Source organism: Caretta caretta, chromosome 20, assembly GCF_965140235.1.
Source record: "Caretta caretta isolate rCarCar2 chromosome 20, rCarCar1.hap1, whole genome shotgun sequence".
Classification (NCBI taxonomy): Eukaryota; Metazoa; Chordata; order Testudines; family Cheloniidae; genus Caretta; species Caretta caretta.
In genome coordinates this window covers 11,512,799-11,529,897 of record NC_134225.1, presented here as the reverse complement: position 1 = coordinate 11,529,897, position 17,099 = coordinate 11,512,799, and the positions used below count along the sequence as shown (strand labels likewise).

Genomic DNA, 17,099 nt, shown 5'->3' with positions numbered 1-17,099 from the left:
GGAGTTGAGGGCCAGAGGCTGAGTGACTTTCCCAAGGCCACTCAGGGAGCCTGTGGCAGAGCGGGGAATTGAACATGGGTCTCCCACATCCTAGACTAGTGGCCAGACAGCTTGGCACCCTGCCTCTGGCCAGTGGGGGCAGGGAACGCAGGCCAAGGGGTCGCCCAGGCTGTGAGTGGGCAGCGCCGGGAGCCAGGCTGCTTGGCTCCATTTCTAGCTCTGACATTGAGTCACCAGGTGGCCGTGGGCATCCAGCGGGGCTGGGGAGAGGCACTTGTCACCCTGCCTCCCAGGGGCAGGTGGGGGAGGGCTAAGCAGCTGGTGTCTGAAAGGAGCCTGCAGCACCTGAGGGGCCCCATGCCCGGACCCCACAGCGCCTCCTTTGGTACAGAGGGCTGGTCTAGATTAGAGGAGAGAGCTGGCCCCACCATGATCCCCACCTGGTCTTCCACTCGGCAGGCCCCTGAGCTGTGAGGAGCAGGCTGGATCCCCGCAGCGGGCGGGAGCGCACGGCCCTAGGAGCGTGGTGTGGGGGGCCGGCCCTCACGGCTGGGCCCCAGCGGCTCCAGGTGCAGCCACAGCCCGTTCTCGCTGCGCAGGATCAGCTCGGGCTTGCGCCGCACGGGCCTGCTCTGGTCCAGCCGCAGGGCGAAGGCAGCAGGGTCAGCACCAGCACCACCTTCATCTCTGCCACGGCGAAGTTCTGCCCGATGCAGTTCCTGCGAGAAAGCCAGGGGTGTCAGCCGGTGCTCTTCGCCTGGAAGCCACACCCCCTGTGAGGGCAGGGATGGGGGAGCAGGGACAGACAGATGCTGGGGGGAGCCCACCCCCCTGTGGGAGAAGGGACAGATCCTCAGCAATAACAGCTGGCCCCAGCACTGACCAGAGGCCACCTCCTGCCTGTCCCACAATGCTTCACTGCAGCCAGGGAGCCGCTTGCTGGTGGGCAGCCGGGGGTGGGGGAGGGGGCAGTTCGTGCGGCGAGGGGCTCTGAGCCCGGCAGGCAGGTTACCTGGGTCCAGCAGAGAAGGGCATGAAGGCCAGTGGGGGCTGGTTCTTGGAGTTCTCTGGGTCGAAGCGGTGTGGGTTATAGACCTGGAGCAGCAAGCACAAGGCACGGTGAGGGGAGCGAGGGCGAAGGGTGGGGTGTGGGGCTGGTTCCTGAGCCAAGGGGGAGCAAAGGCAGCCCCTCCCCGGGTGCAGCTTGGGCACCAGGCTCCCCAAGAGTGAGCTTCTGACTGGGGCCATGCGCTGGCAGCGGGGATGGTTCTGCCTCCACCCAGCACTCAGTGACCCATCCCCACCCAGTGTGAATGGGGGTGCGACCCTCACTCCCCTCTAGGCGAGCTGGGGGGGGGGGGGGAGGAGGAGCTTCCTCTCTGGGGAAGGTCACTGGGCATAGGAAGCTGCTACTTTGACGGCGCTTCAGCACCCCCTGGTGCCACGCTGGGGCATTGGGTCAGCAATGACTCCGAGGGGACAGTGCCCCTACCGAGCCCCGCAATCCCACTCTCTGCAGCACAGCGCCCCCTGGTGCCACGCTGGAGGTGGCCGTGGGGTGGAGTAGAGCCAAAGGGGCAGAACAGAGTAACCAGTGGTACCTGGGGCTCTGGCCTGACAGCAGGATTGTGATGCGTCCCATAGATACTGATCAGACAGACGTTCCCTGCCAGAGAGGAAACTGCCTCATTAGAGAGAGGAAAGGGAGAAGGAGGGGAGGGGTTGTGCACCACAGGGGTTATGGGCCCAGTTCCGGTGCCATGCCCCTGGCTGGGGGGCAGGGAAGAAGGCTGGTACCTTTGGGTAGGACACGTCCGTCGGGCAGTTTGATGTCCTCGGTGCAGCGCCGGGACATGGCCGTGACGGGCGGGTGCAGGCGCAGACTCTCCTTGATGCACATGGTGGAGAAGGGCACCCGGGACAGGTCCTCCCTGCAGAGAGCAGAGCTTAGCGCTGGCCCCAGAGGTGGATGCATGGGGGGCCCAGTGTGAGCCCATGAGCCAGGCAATGGGGCTGGGACAGACTCGCATAGGCGTGGAGCTGGCACTGAGGGGACAAACAACACCGTGACGGGGGGGGGGGGGGGGAGCATGCACATCTGAGTGGCAGGGTCCTTGGGCATCCAGGGGGGACATGCAAAACCCAGAGCAGCAGGGCCCTGGGGCACTGGGGAGCAGCCTAGGGCCATCTTGCAGGGGAAGCCCTCCAGCTTGTGGGGCTGGCAGAGGTGAAGGAACCCCAGTGCTAGGCATAGACTGGTGGGGAGGGGAGGGGAGGGCAGCGGCTGGGCTAAACCTCACAGGTGGGGTGGGGACTGTGCTGGAACTACAGGGCGTGGAAGTGGGGGTGCTGGGGGTCAGCACTGCAGCTGAAGCAGCCATCTCACCATTCAACCTCCTCCGACTCCTTGTCCCGCAGTAAGTCCTTGATCTCCTCCCGGCAGCACTCCTGGTACTCGGGGTGACAGGCCAGGTTATACAGCACCCAGGAGAGGCCGCTGGCTGTGGTGTCGTGGCCTGCAGAGAGAGGCTAGCACAGCGTGAGAGCCGCCGGGGGCAGAGAGGGACCGTGGAGAGTCCGGGGCTGGCACCTCCCCCGGGGCCTTGCTCCGCATGACTCTCTGGCAGTGCCAGCTGGGAACTCCAGGCCCCTCGTGCCTGCGGGGCAAATGGGGTGACTCTGAGCATCTGTCTCCACTACCACCACCTCCTCCGTTGCTGGGACTGTCTGGCAGTGCCCAGGGGCAGATCTGTCTTAGCCCCATTTCACGGAAAGGCACACCCAGCTCACTCAGAGCCAGGGACTGAACCCAGCTCTCCTGCCCTCCCCCCAGAGCCATGTCATCCGCAGAGACCCCATCCTCCCACATGAGGCGGTGAGGTCACCTCCTCTCCAGGGGGGCTCCTCACCCTCAAACATGAAGGTGTCGGCCTCAGCTGCGATGTCCTCGTCTGACAGGTCCTGGCCGTCCTCATCCTACACAAAGCACACACTGCTGGACGGGTAACCTGGCTCCCCGTGACTCAGGGACCCCAGCCCCACCGGCCCACGCCTCCCCCACTTCAGAGCCTGGGAGGATGGGACATCTTGAGGTGGAGTGAGCTTGGCCATCTCCCCTCCACCCAGCCCGGGGAAAGAGGCAGTCCCTGCCCTGCCCCACAGCCCCAGGCCCCAAGGTGGGCTCCCCCCTTCCCCCATGCCCAGCCTGGCTCTGGTGTTAGAGCTCCCCAGAGGTGCCAGCCTCATGTCGCCAAGTGCAGTTCATATCGCTCCACGCTGAGCATGCTGGGAAGGCAGCTCTGGCTGGGCCGCCCCAGAGAGCTGGGCCGGGGGGCAAGTCCCGGTGTGACAGACATCACAAAGCACCTTCCACCTGGCTCCCCAGGACTCTCTGGCAGTGCCAAATGGGAACTCCAGGCCCTGCCCTGGACGTCAACGAACCCCCACACTCCCGAGGGCAGGATCTCCCACTGTGTCCCCTTGGCCAATTGCAGGACATACGTGACCTCCGCCCACCCCCACGGGGCAGGCCCCCCCATGTCCCCTTGGCCAGGAGCAGGACATCCGTGACCTCCCCCCACCCCCACGGGGCAGCCCCCCCCACCACGTTACCTTGGCCAGGAGCAGGATGTCAATGAAGTCCACCGTCCTGCCCTGCTTGGATTTGAGCCAGGCCTCCCTGCCCTGGTGGCTCAGGGCCTGGTGGCGCCGCTGCACCACGTCGGCCGTGAAGCGGTGCATGGTGTCGCAGGCGTGCCGGAAGCGCCGCCCGTCGGGTGACAGGCGGTACAGGAAGTCGCAGTGCAGGAGCAGGCGGTGCTGGCGTCCCACCACCAGGGAGCTGAGTTCCAGGATGGCTGCGATGTAGTCACTGGGTGTCCTGCAACACAACAGGCCAGCATGTGCCTGACAGGCCGGGGCGGGGGCCCCCTGATCAGAGCTGGGGGATCCCGGCGGGCTGGGCCTCGCCACAGAGCGATGGCGTGATCTCCCAGCCACGGGATCTCCGGGCCGGCCGGCGGGGAAGGGACCAAGCTTGGGTGCCTCTGGCTGCTGCTGCGGCTCAGCCAGTGTGGGACGGTGACAAATGACCAGAAAGGGTTAAGCATCCTACAGGACAAATGACTCAGATTCAACCCTTAAAAACATACGGGGAGATCACGTTTGTGGTTTTGGGTATTTACGTACATACTAGCAGAGGTCAACAATGTAATCAAACAGTCCCTGTCCATGCTGTATTCGGTTAATTCAGAGATCAAAAGAACATCAATGAACTGTAAACGCAGGATATCGTCACTGTATTCCTCTCTCTTTGAAATGCACAGCCAATCATCTGCGACTGGTGGAAAAACCGGCAACTGCCTTGTGTTACTTCGTGTAGCTAATTACCGGTGATGGACCTACTTTAGAGTCGCCCCGATTGCCTATTGTTGGTCTAAGGACTCCAACCTGTCAAAGAAGGCCTGGAGTTGTATAAAAAGACCCTTGGGTCCTGATCCTGTTTATCTCAGATCTGCTTGAGGCTTCATGCAGGGGAAGCCTAAGCCACAAGGACTGAGATCCCAGTTCTGACTGGACCGCCCTGAATATAAACACTGGACTATAACCAATGGACTATTTCTGAAAGAACTCTTTGCCTCTGCAAAGCTCTCCATCTCGGCTATAAATCTGAACCTCAAGAATTATACTCATGTCTGTATGTGCACCAGTGCAGTAAAACAGGTACAAGCTGCCGACGAGGGCCCTGCAGTACACGTATAAACTGGGGGCAGGAGGGTTCTGGGGTGATGGGACTGAGGCGAGGAGCTTCCTGGCAGCGAGAGGCATGCAACAGCAGGATCATCCCCCAAGAGTCACAGCACAGCCATGCCGACCCCACAGGCGTTAGCAGACAGACCTGCGAGTGCAAGCACCAAGCACCAGCCTCCGCGCAGTGAGCTGCAGGAGCTCCACCCCCAGTGCTGCCCCGGGGCACAGCCACTATAGCAACCCCCCAACGCCTCCAGACACCCCACTGGAGAGCCCCTGCCCAGGCCTGCAGTAACACCCTCCCCGCCCTGGGATCTCCAGTTCAGGGACCCATTCCGTGAATCCGGCCAGGCTCACTGGGGCCAGGCCAGGAAGGGAGGGAGGGACCCTGCAGCCCATTCGCCCCACTCTGACCTCCCCCAGTGAGGGGGCTCCCACCCTCGGGTCAGCGCGGGGCCCTGCTGGGGGAGCCGCCCCCGCGTCACTCACTCCTGGCAGTTGCTGTTGCAGCCGAAGACGCATTTCTGCAAACTGTCCAGGGTCATGAGGCTGATCTGACCAAACATGTCCAGGGAGGTGGATCCTGACGCCACCAGCCGGCGCCACTTGGCCTGTGGGGGAACAGCAGCCCCCGAGCAGCTGCCTGCAGGGACAGCACTGCGGAGCCACTGCAATGCGGGTGGGCCAGCGTCAGAGACAGGCAAGCAGACAGGGGAGGAGGCTAGTGGACTGGTGCAGTGCCAGGGCTGGGCATGTGGTGGGGGCAGGTGAAAGAGCAGTGGGCAGGCGGGTGGGTGGGCAGGGTATCGGTGCAGTATATGCCCGGGGGGCGGTGCAGGGCCAGAAGCACTGCGTAGTGATGGTACAGCACATTGCATAGGGTGTGGGGGAGGCATGGGGAGGGCAGGCTGCTGGTTCCACATATGCCAAGGGAGGAAGGCACTAGTGCAGCGTGTGCCATGGGGGGAGGGTCACGGGCAGGCTGGGGGTGGCAGGGTGCCAGAGCAGTGTGTGCCATGGGGGGGAAGGTCCCAGGCAGGCTGGCAGGTGCCAGGGCAGTGTGTGCCATGGGGGGAGGGTCACGGGCAGGCTGGGGGTGGCAGGGTGCCAGGGCAGTGTGTGCCATAGGGGGGAAGGTCCCAGGCAGGCTGGCAGGTACCAGGACAGTGTGTGCCGTGTGCGGGGAGGGTCCCAGGCAGGCTGGCAGATGCCAGGGTAACATATGCCGTGGGGGGAGGGTCCCAGGCAGGCTGGCGGGTGCCAGGGCAGCGTGTGCCATGGGGGAGGGTCCCGGGCAGGCTGGCGGGTGCCAAGGCAGCGTGTGCCATGGGGGAGGGTCCCGGGCAGGCTGGCGGGTGCCAGGGCAGCGTGTGCCATGGGGGAGGGTCCCGGGCAGGCTGGCGGGTGCCAGGGCAGCGTGTGCCATGGGGGAGGGTCCCGGGCAGGCTGGCGGGTGCCAGGGCAGCGTGTGCCATGGGGGAGGGTCCCGGGCAGGCTGGCGGGTGCCAGGGCAGCGTGTGCCATGGGGGAGGGTCCCGGGCAGGCTGGCGGGTGCCAGGGCAGCGTGTGCCATGGGGGAGGGTCCCGGACAGGCTGGCGGGTGCCAGGGCAGTGTGTGCCGTGGGAGGGGCCAGAGGCACAGGCATAGATTTGGTGCCATGACGGGAGGGGGTTACTCACATGCATGATGTCAGTGCTCTGGTTGAAGATCTTCATGTAGGGCTTCAGGATGTCGAAGTGGAAGGCTGGCGTCAGCATGCACCGGTGCCGACCCATTTCGGACCATTGCTCAGCAGCAAACCGTCCCCTGAGATGACAGGCACTCAGCTCAGAGCCCTGGCAGAGATCCCGCAGCCCAGGCCCCCTGCAGCCCGCTGAGTCGCAGCCAGCTTGGGTGCTCAGCGAGAATCAACCTCCCTGGTGCATGTTGGGCAGCACGAGAGTGCGTGCACGTGTGCAATGCGTGCATGGGTGGGGGTGTGAGTGAAGCATGTGTGTGTGTGTTTGTGGGGGCACGTGTGGGCATGAACATGCAGGTGCATGCGTGTGTGTACATGCAGGTGCGTGGTGGTATGCACACAGAGGTACGTGCGCATGTGACGGCGTGTGTGTGATCCTGGGCACACCCATGTGCTGGCGCTCACGGCTATGGCACGAGTAGCTCCAGCTCCACACTAACATAAGAATAGACAGACTGGATCAGCTCAATGGTCCATCCAGCCCAGTCTCCTGTCTGCCAACAGTGGCCATATCCCTCCTTTGTCGTCTCTTTTCCAAGCTGAAAAATCCCCGTCTTTTTAATCTTTCCTCATATGGAACCTGTTCCATACCCCTAGTCATTTTTGTTGCCCTTTTATGAACCTTTTCCACGTCCAATATATCTTTTTTGAGATGGAGCAACCACACCTGCATGCAGTATTCAAGATGTGGGGGTACCATGCATTTATATAGAGGCAATATGATATTTTTCTGCATTATTATCTCTCCCTTTTCTAATGGTTCCCAACATTCAGTTCGCTTCTTTGACTGCCGCAGCACATTGAGTGAATGTTTTCAGATAACTATCCACAATGACTCCAAGATCTCTTTCTTGAGTGGTATCAGCTGATTCAGGCCCCATCATTATTTATGTATAGTTGGGATTATGTTTTCCAATGTGCGTTACTTTGCATTTATCAGCATTGAATTTCATCTGCCATTTTGTTGCCCAGTCACCCAGTTTGGAGAGATTCTTTTGAAACTCTTTGCAGTCTGCTTTGGACTTATCCTGAGCGGTTTTGTATCATCTGTAAATTTCGTCACCTGTTTACCCACTTTTCCAGATCATTTATGAATATGTTGAATGGGACTGGTCCCAGTACAGACCCCTGGGGGACACCACTATTACCTCTCTCCATTCTGAAAACTGACCATTTATTCCCACCCTTTGTTTCCAGTCTTTTAACCAGTTACTGATCCAGAAAGGACCTTCCCTCTTATCCCATGATAGCTTACTTTGCTTAAGAGCCTTTGGTGTAGGAACTTGGTGAGTCGCTCCCCTTCCCTTGGTCAGTCAGGGACTGCGATGAGGTAATGCTCACCTGACCCTGAAGGGTCAGGGTTGGGGGACACAGCCAAGAGGGAAGAAAGAACATGATAAAAGGGAGAGACATTTGCCATGGTCTTCTTCTCTCTTCCACCTCCATCTACAGACCTCACCAAGCCACTGAAGCGCTGATCAAAGGGGAGAGCCTGGCTGAAGGACAACCAGCTAGCCTGTGGTGAGAAGCACCTAAATTTGTAAGGACAATAAAAGTGTTAAGATCAGCTTAGAATGTGTTTTGCTTTCATTTTGTTTGACCAAATCCGACTTGTTTTGCTTTGACTTATAAATCACTTAAATCTATCTTTGTAGTCAATAAATCTCTTTGTTTATTCTACCTGACGCAGTGCATTTGGTTTGAAGTGTGTCAGAGACTCCCCTTGGGAGAACAAGCCTGGTAAATATCAATTTCTTTGTTAAATTGATGAAATCTCATAAGCTTGCAGCGGGCATAACTGGACACTGCAAGACGGAGGTTCCTAGGGTTGTGTCTGGGACCAGAGCTATTGGCTCGTGTCATTCAATTGCACAGACCAAGGAGCAGCTTACATGCCAGGGGCTGTGTGTGAACAGCCCCAGAGTGGGGGTTCTCACAGAAGAGCAGGGTAAGGCTGGCTCCCAGAGTCAAGGATTGGAGTGACCTAGCTGATCATCGGTCCAGATAACACCAGAGGGGAACATCACACCCTCCATTCCCCACAAGCCCCTCCCCTGGGGTCCGGGCCCCATGACACCAAGCACAACAGATCCAAGCCCAGAAGAAAGGGCACTCACCTAGCCAGGGCTTCAGGAAGCCGTAGAACAGGTAGTCCTTGGGTGCGATGGCAACTGTGGGGGAGACCAGAGACGGGCAGGCCCAGGGGTTAGTGCTGAGACACACATGGCTCGGGGTGCAGAGATGCGGCACACCTGGGGTTTAGTGCTGAGACACACACACGGCAGAGTGGAACAGAGATGGGCGCACCCCGGTGTTAGTGCTCAGACACACACGGCACTGGGGGCGGTAATGGGGTGCACCCTGGCGTTAGCGCTCACACACACATACACGGTTTAGGACACAGGGAAGGAGTGCAGGACTACTGTTATCAGAGCCCCGGCTGGAGCTGCAGCTCCACTGGGCCCCCTTTTGGTCTGGAAAGGGGCAGCTGCAGGAATGTGGGTCTGTCCAGTGCCCACCTGCTCCACAGGCTGTTTCCTAAGGAGCCTTGGCGCATCGCCCTGTGAAAGCAGCCCCCATCAGACAAGGCAGAACCCTGCTGGACACCCTGCTCCAGGCTCTACCCTAGGAGCCAGGAGGGTGGCTGCTGGGGCAACGGGACAGGCTCAGTGAACAGCGTGAAGGAGCCACACGACAGGGACCAGGTGCTGAGCCACCAGGCCCCTCACGCAGAGCAGGCTTGCTCTGAGCGAGTCACAGACAGGTAGGAGGACACGGGGCACAAGCAGCATCCGCAGCCTGGGCTGGGCCTGCAGCGTGACAGAGACTCCTCCTGGGGCAGTGCCTGTGACCCACGGACTGCGTGAGCTTGGCAGTCACGTGGGGCCTTCACAATAGAGAGCTTGGCATCCTTAAAACTCCCTATTAGCTGTATTCCCTGGCTCTGCGAGCAGAGTGGGGATCCTGTGGCTACAGCAGGGTCTGGAGGGGGCTGGGAGCCAGGACTCCTGGGTTCTATTCCTGTCTCTTACATGGACATGCTGTGTGAGTCCCCTGCCCCCTCTGTACCTCAGTGACTCCCTACCTCGCAGGGCTGTGCGAATGGCTGGCACTCGGGTGGGTGACACGGGAGACGGGCAAAGGTGGCTTGGCAGGCCCAGCTCTCTGAGACTGAGCTGGCCTCAGCTGCTCCTCTCCCTGGGTCAGCCAGAGACAATAGGGGCAGAAACTGCCCTCCCTGCACCACTAGCCCCAGGACCACCCCCTCTCTGCACCATTCTCCAGATTCCCCCACCCCCAACATCCCACTAGCCTCACGGCCATGCACCCCCACAACAGTATCAGCCTCACACTCTCTGCTGCTCCCCATAGGCCCCCCCAAGAATATCGGCCATTTGGTCCTTATGACTCTCCCTGACCTGTTTCTCCCCTGGACCACCTCCCTCATTGTCCCCTTCACCCCACAGCCCTGCCGTGCCCCCTTTGGGACCATGGACTGAGTTGATGAAGGTGTCCCTGAGCCAGCTGGATGCTATCAGATCCCCCACTCGCCTATCACCAGCCAGGGATGCTGGCAGGGCTGCAATGAACCTTTGCTCCCATGGGTCACTGGCCCAGAGCCTGACGGCAGCTCCAGCTGGGCTTCAGCCAGTGGGACGTGCTCCTCTCAGGACGCCAAGGGATGGCTACAGCCTCTGCCCTAACTCCTCTGGGGCCAGGGGGACTCACTAAGGACCCTGGGTTGGCAGCACCCAGCCAGACAAGCAGCCCAATGAACAGCCACCTGCCGAGCTGAGCTCGGCCTGAGACCTGATCCCTTCCCCCAGCCCCGACAGCCAGGCAGCTTCCTCCTCAGCCACGTGGAGGAGGGCTGGTCTCAGCAGCCAGTCCTCCTGGCCGGGGGCTTTTCTAGGGAGCAGCTGCCCTCTCACCACTGGGCCCATGTCCCTAGAGGTCCCGTCATGGCGGGTGCAGCACACATAACATCGAGAGCTCCAGGCGCCTGCTGGGAATCCAACCCTTGCTGAGCCCCAGGACAGACAGACGGACGGACACACAAACTCCTGGGGCTGGGGCCACCCTCACTACCTGACTCCAGCAGCACGGGTTTAACGGCCTCTGGGTGGAAGAGCCGGAGAATGGGAAACCAGGGCCCAAACCACCAAAGGCAGGAGTGGCTGTAGCCCCCGACGAGCTCATCTACGCACTGCATCCCCTCCTCCGCGTTCTGACCCTACAACGAGGAGCCAGGGGTTAGCCACGGGCCAGCTGGGACTCCGGCCACGTCTCCGGCCAGGGCGACATGCTGGGCCCAGCGCCCGACTCAGCCCACTGCAGGAGCGGCAGCTCCCCAAGCAGACCCACTGCTGGCTGCTCTCAGAGCGCCTCTGGCTTCCTTTCTAATGGGGGAGGGAGGGCTGCCCTCACCTGGCAGTCGGTTGGATGGGGCCACTTGGGGCTCCCTGTGTTATTGCAAACACGGCTCCCAGCCATTCTCCGTGCAGAGGTGAACCCGGGGGCTCAGTGGGCAGCGAGCATGAGCCCTCAGCCCCGGCATGAACTGGCTACATGCATTCACACAGCCCCAGCACTGCATCCCCGCCCTGCGCTTCTCTGCCATCCAGCTGAGCTGAGCAGGAGACTGAGGGCTCCTGAGCCCCGAAGCACCTCTCTCCTGGCCCCGTGACATCCAACTCTGCTCCAGGGAGCAACGCTCATTGCTCAGACCCAGCTGCTGGCTTTGAGGACTAAGGCCAGACCTCCCCTCTCTGTGTCCTGCCAAGCCCGCCTGGCACTGGGGGAGGGAGCTGGACTCTGTTCCCGCTGCTGCATCAGCAACGGGATTGTTTACAAAGTTCCCGCAGACTGCACTGGGCTCCTGGGCACAGCGAGTCATACAAAGGGCTGGCGGGGTAGGGCTGGATGCTAGGCTGGCGGGGAGGGGCAGCATTTCTATTTGTTGCTTTGGCTCTGGACTTAGGGCCCTGGTGAAACTTCCAGAGTCACGTCTCAACCACCCTGCAGGGCAGCAGTTCAGGGATGAGCAAACAAGCCCCAGCGTAGCTCCACGTGCCCTTGGCCCTGCGGGCCCAGGCGCCACTTGGAGCAGGGCTAATTGGGAAGAGTGGCAGCAGTACGTTAACGGGGACAGATGTCCCCTCCGCAAGGGGGCAGAAGAGGCTGGAGCAGGAGCCCCCAGGCCAGGGAGCACCAACCAGGCTGGGGGCTGGATTCCGTCGGAGTCTGGCTTCAGCTCATCGCGCGTCCCCCTGCAGCGCACAGCCCCAGCAACTCGCTCACCAGAGAGGGGCCTGCGCTGGCGGTGCTGGGACACCTGGAGGTGTTCTGCCTGCTCCTGCACTCCTCGCCCACACCCCAGTGGGACTCTGCCCCATCCCCCTATGGCAGCAGGCAGCCTTCTGGGTGCCCCTGGATCCTTTTCTTTTTCTTTTAAGCTTCTTTACCCTCTGGTCTAAGGGTCTCTCATGTTTTCACCGTACGGTGGAGCAGACAATATTATTATTAATTATTATTATTATAATTATTATAAATCACATGAAACTGTTTTGTAAACTTAAAAATAAAATATTCATTAGGGTGTTTTTCTATTTAAAAAGTCAGAGCTTTCAAACAAAATAATCCATTTCAGGCTGTACAACAAACAGGAGTTTTGAATTTATTTCTACCACTTTAAAACAAAAAACAACAAACCCGCAAACATTTTTTTAAATACACCTCATTTTGCAAAATAAAAACCAAACTGCTTTTAAAATCCAGTTTAAAACACATTTTGCACAGTAAAAAAACACCCTGTTAGTTTGAAACACACCATTACTATCAGTTTGCAGCCATATACTTTAAAAAAAACCACCTATGTTTTTTTTACACAGAGAGAGAGAGAGAGAGAGAGAGAGTTTAAAACACAAAAAGAAAAGGAGTACTTGTGGCACCTTAGAGACTAACCAATTTATTTGAGCATGAGCTTTCGTGAGCTACAGCTCACTTCATCGGATGCATACTGTGGAAAATACAGAAGATGTTTTTATACACACAAACCATGAAAAAATGAGTGTTTATCACTACAAAGGGTTTTCTCTCCCCACACCCTACTCTCCTGCTGGTAATAGCTTATCTAAAGTGATCACTCTCCTTACAATGTGTATGATAATCAAGGTGGGCCATTTCCAGCACAAATCCAGGTTTTCTCCCCCCCAAAGAAAAACAAACCCACTCTCCTGTTGGTAATAGCTTATCTAAAGTGATCACTTACATTGTAAGGAAACCTGGATTTGTGCTGGAAATGGCCCACCTTGATTATTAATGTGTGTGGTGGGGTTTTTTGGTTGGTTGTTTTGGGTTTTTTTGGTAAATATAGTATTTTAAACTTTTAATGGCTTTGAATTGCTAGAAAGAGTGACCCATAGCATTCAAAACCACTCCTGGGTCATATTTAAACTCTCCAGTAGAGTTCTGCCAGTTCCTGGGTCCTTTAAACTGTCCAGTAGAGTTCTGCCAACTCCAGGGATTATATTTAAACTGCCCAATAGCATCTGCGAATTCCTGAGGTTTTATTTCATTTCATATTAATCCGAACTCACCCACCCACCTCCCTTACTATGGGTGCACACCCATCAAATTTATCCCTATAGCAACAAGGGTAAGGAATCACAGTTACCTTCGCTATTCAGTGGGGGTGTGGTTAAAACCATTCAGTTCAACAGGATGAGTCAACTCTGTTGTACTCAAACACATGTCTGAACCATCCCTGTTTTGTTTTCGTGTTGTAAGCAGAGGCAGGATGAGCTCTACCCTGACATCTGGTGGTGAGTTGTGGAAAAGGACTTCAGGAGCTGATCTCGTTTGCACAGGCACACCCACCCCGCCTAGCGTGAGCCCACAGGAGCCCAAACGGTCACTTTGGCTGCTGTGGGATCCCCAGTGTCTCTGTTATTGGGGCAGGAAGAATAAAGTGTCGTTATCCTGATTATGTGAACCAAGGATAGTGGAACTGTCCTTGGCCTTTTATGACGGAGGGACTCACCATCAACTAAGTAGCACTTGCTAGGCAAGGGACAAGGATTGCAAAAGCCAGTGAATTGAGAGAGTTTGAGGATGGAGGTTTGTGCCTAGTGGTGTGAGCCCCCTTCTGAGGGCCCCAAATACCAATTGCACCTTCTCTCCATTATGTAATATCAGAGATAATTTTGATTCTATTAGGAGTTTGGTTACAGACTGCAGAGCTGAATTCACTTTGGGTTCATGGTGCCCCAGCTCTGAGCCCCACTACTATTTAACACAGTATTCAATTATTTCAATTTGTTGTAGGGGCTTCAGTGCCCCGCTGGTGGGGGCTTGACCTGGTTTTGCATTGTGTTATGGGAATGGAAGTCCTAGATACTGAACCCAGCCCCTGTTGTTGCCAACTCTGATGGGCAGAAGGGTTACACTGTAAACACATTTTTAGGATTTGTTCCCCTCCCACTTCACAGCTTTTTGCTGTAAATGGGTCTCTTTTACACAAAGACACAAGACCTAGGTTCTCACAAACCATTTTTTTTCAATTTAAAAGTCATACAGCTTCTTGAAAACAAACCCAGATCTCCATTAAAACTTTTAGCTCACTTAAGGGCCAGAGACCTTCTAACAGAAACTCAGATAATCACAAAGCCCTTTTCATTCGATTTTTTAAAATGTACAGCGACCAAGTTTGATATTGCATGTTTGTCCCCTCATCAGTCTCTAAATTAATCCTTTTAGATTTCTTACAAATAGTCTTTTTCTTAAGCAGGGTTCTGTCAGTTTTTGTGTGGACCAGACGGTCAATGTAATGCTGTAAGCAGGCATCTTCCGGTTTGGACATTTTCTTTAAAACACGGTCAGGGTCGCCACTGAATTGCACAGCATTTCTCAAGGTCACCCCTTGCGCTAAATGTTCTTGGGTTAGGCACAGACGTTGCATAACATAAACTATGGCAATAATAGTGTTCAATAAGCTTTCCAAACACAGCTCAGCACACAGGCCCCAGAGCTTGCAGTTTCTATCCATTGAAGTCCAAGTCACACAGTCATGGTGCCATTGGGCTGGGGCATCTATGACACAGCCCTCACCATTTTCAAAAAGCTTTTCCCTAAGACAGTGATGAAGAACAGCATAACAGCAACGCGTACAATAGTCCGCATAACATTTTTACGCTCGCAACGTGGCACTGGCTCAGCGAGTTCCATGCCAAGTCTCCTCCTAAACTCCTCATAGCCGTCCTCCTCGGAGTCATCTTCAACAATTTCTAGCGGCGTTGAAGAAAAACAAGGCGAGCCTGGTTCACCTTCGCTGCTTGATGCAACGCTGTCCAGTGTTAGGATATAGATATTCAGGTCTGTCTGTAAAGGCCTATACTCTAAGAATTTAGGTGTATTCTTATCACTTGGCCAGTTATAGAGGTATAAAAGAAAGAATCAAAACCACTGTCTGCCAGTGTAAGGGCCTTCTCTTACTGTGACAGTCTGAGGCCCTGTTCTTAGGCTAAGGCCTTTGGCTAAGCAACAGAGGCAGCCATAAGCTGGGAAGCGAACAGTCACATCCTCACATTCCAAACTAGTCATATTGAAATAAGGTGCTATTGGGCTGTTAGGCACTATCAGGACAGGATGGTATTCCTATCACCTCCAGAGAAAGGGAAGTGCCTAGAAAATGTAAAAGGAAACTTAGTTTGATAGCATCCTGTCTGGCAAGAACTCACTTATCAATAGCTGGGATGTGGAATCCTCACTTCTGTATTGTTTTGTCATTATAGTTCCCACTTTGCTGTTGTTTGTCTGTATAATCTCTGTCTGGTTCTGTGATTGTTTCTGTCTGCTGTATAATTAATTTTGCTGGGTGTAAACTAATTAAGGTGGTGGGATATAATTGGGTACATAATCATGTTACAATATGTTAGGATTGGTTAGTTAAATTTCAGGAAAATGATTGGTTAAGGTATAGCAAAGCAGAACTCAAGTTTTCCTATATAGTCTGCAGTCAATCAGGAAGAAGGGGGGTGGGGGTGGGCATGCGGGTGAGGGAGACGGGAACAGGGAATGGGGGTAAGGAAATTGGAATAATGTTTTGCTAAGGGCAGGAATAAGAACAGGGACACAGGTGTAAGGCTCTGTGGTGTCAGAGCTGGGAAGGAGGACACTAAGGAAGGAAACTGGAATCGTGCTTGCTGGAAGTTCACCCCAATAAACATCAAATTGTTTGCACCTTTGGACTTCGGGTATTGTTGCTCTCTGTTCATGAGAGAAGGACCAGGGAAGTAAGTGGGTGAAGGAATAAGCCCCCTAACATCCAGGGCCTCCGGGTCCTCTAGAAAGGCATCGTCAAAGCTGTCGAGAGATTTTCAGACAAGAAACAAGCGTAAGTTCCCACTGCTTGTTTTTAGATTTACACAACCCCTGGTTCCTAACCCCATTACACCCAATCATCGACCGTCGCTTCTTAATCATTCATTTACCGGAGCTACGTCTTTTCCATTCACCTTGTCTGCCAGTGCCTTCCCCGAGCCGTGATCTCCTTCCTCCTCCAGGGTGGTGGATGACGAGAGGCCACCATGCTCATGGGGGTGTCTCATGAGCAGTTGGGCTTCAGGGTCGGATTCTGGCATATCCATCAATGGCTGGGCCAAAGGAATCCCCTTGGCTTCTCTCTCATCCTCTTCAGAACTGTCGCTGCTGTAGCGCTTTCTCCACACAACTCCAAAGGTCCTCGGGGCTAAAACAAAGTCTGAAGGTCTCACAGGGGTGGTAAAGGAGTCCACGTTTCCTCTCAGCCTTTCCACAATTTCTAAAACACGTCTTCTTGGTAAGAGATGGCCTCCTCTTCCCAGCGCTGGGACTTATGAGGTGATGGTGCTGCATTCTGATTGGCAGAGGTCGTTGGAAGGAATCCTTAGAGGGGTCACACGACCCTCTTCTGGGCGGTTGACCCCGTCCCAGAACCCACCCTATTTCGGTCGAATCTCCTTTCGGAGCTGTCCTCTGTGGCCAAAACCCATCACGATTGGTAGAGGGTGGTGGAAGGAGTTCTTAGAGGGGTCACACGAGCCACTTCCTGATGGGTCACCCCGCCCCAGAATTCCCCCCAATTGGACAAATCTCCTCTCAGGGTGGTCCCCAGCGGCTGAAACCCCTCCTGATTGGTAGAGGGCAGTGGGAGGAGTTCTTAGAGGGGTCACACAAACCCCGGAACTCCCCCTGATTGGTGGAGGGGCTGCAGTGCAGCAGTGACTCCGGGACGAGCCCACGTCCTGGGCTGGCTCCCGATGGGGGTGGCTCTAAGGAGTTTTCTCCAGGCTGCAGGCCATGGGGCTGGGCATCCTGCTGGAGAGGGAGAGGGGGGTTCCCTTGGCATCGCTCAGGGTCTCTCCCAGCCCTGCAGGTCTGGGCCATTGTGAGGCAGGCAGCCCAGGGGACCCCCTCCCAGTGGCTGGGCTTTGGTGAAGCATGTGGGAGGGCAGGGCTGGGGGCTTTCTCTGGGGTAGAGCAGTCACATAAACACCTGCCCCAGGGGATGCTTGGAGGCTGCTATCTCCTGGGGGGAGTGGGAAGGGGGCTGTCCCTGTCCCAGTGCCCTGG

General features: G+C 56.4%; 1 protein-coding gene across 1 annotated transcript; it reads right to left on the bottom strand.

Annotated features, from left to right (window-relative positions):
- Window positions 1–428: 428 nt before the first annotated feature.
- On the bottom strand, window positions 429–10,982 carry LOC125629728 (ultra-long-chain fatty acid omega-hydroxylase-like). The gene is given in 14 exon segments (XM_075121773.1): window positions 429–655; window positions 658–719; window positions 1,013–1,095; window positions 1,602–1,666; window positions 1,798–1,931; window positions 2,387–2,516; window positions 2,910–2,976; window positions 3,613–3,880; window positions 5,239–5,360; window positions 6,430–6,521; window positions 6,524–6,556; window positions 8,606–8,659; window positions 10,578–10,722; window positions 10,917–10,982. Coding segments are annotated over 14 exon segments (1,461 nt in total). The 3' UTR covers window positions 429–515.
- Between the last annotated feature and the right edge of the window lie 6,117 nt (window positions 10,983–17,099).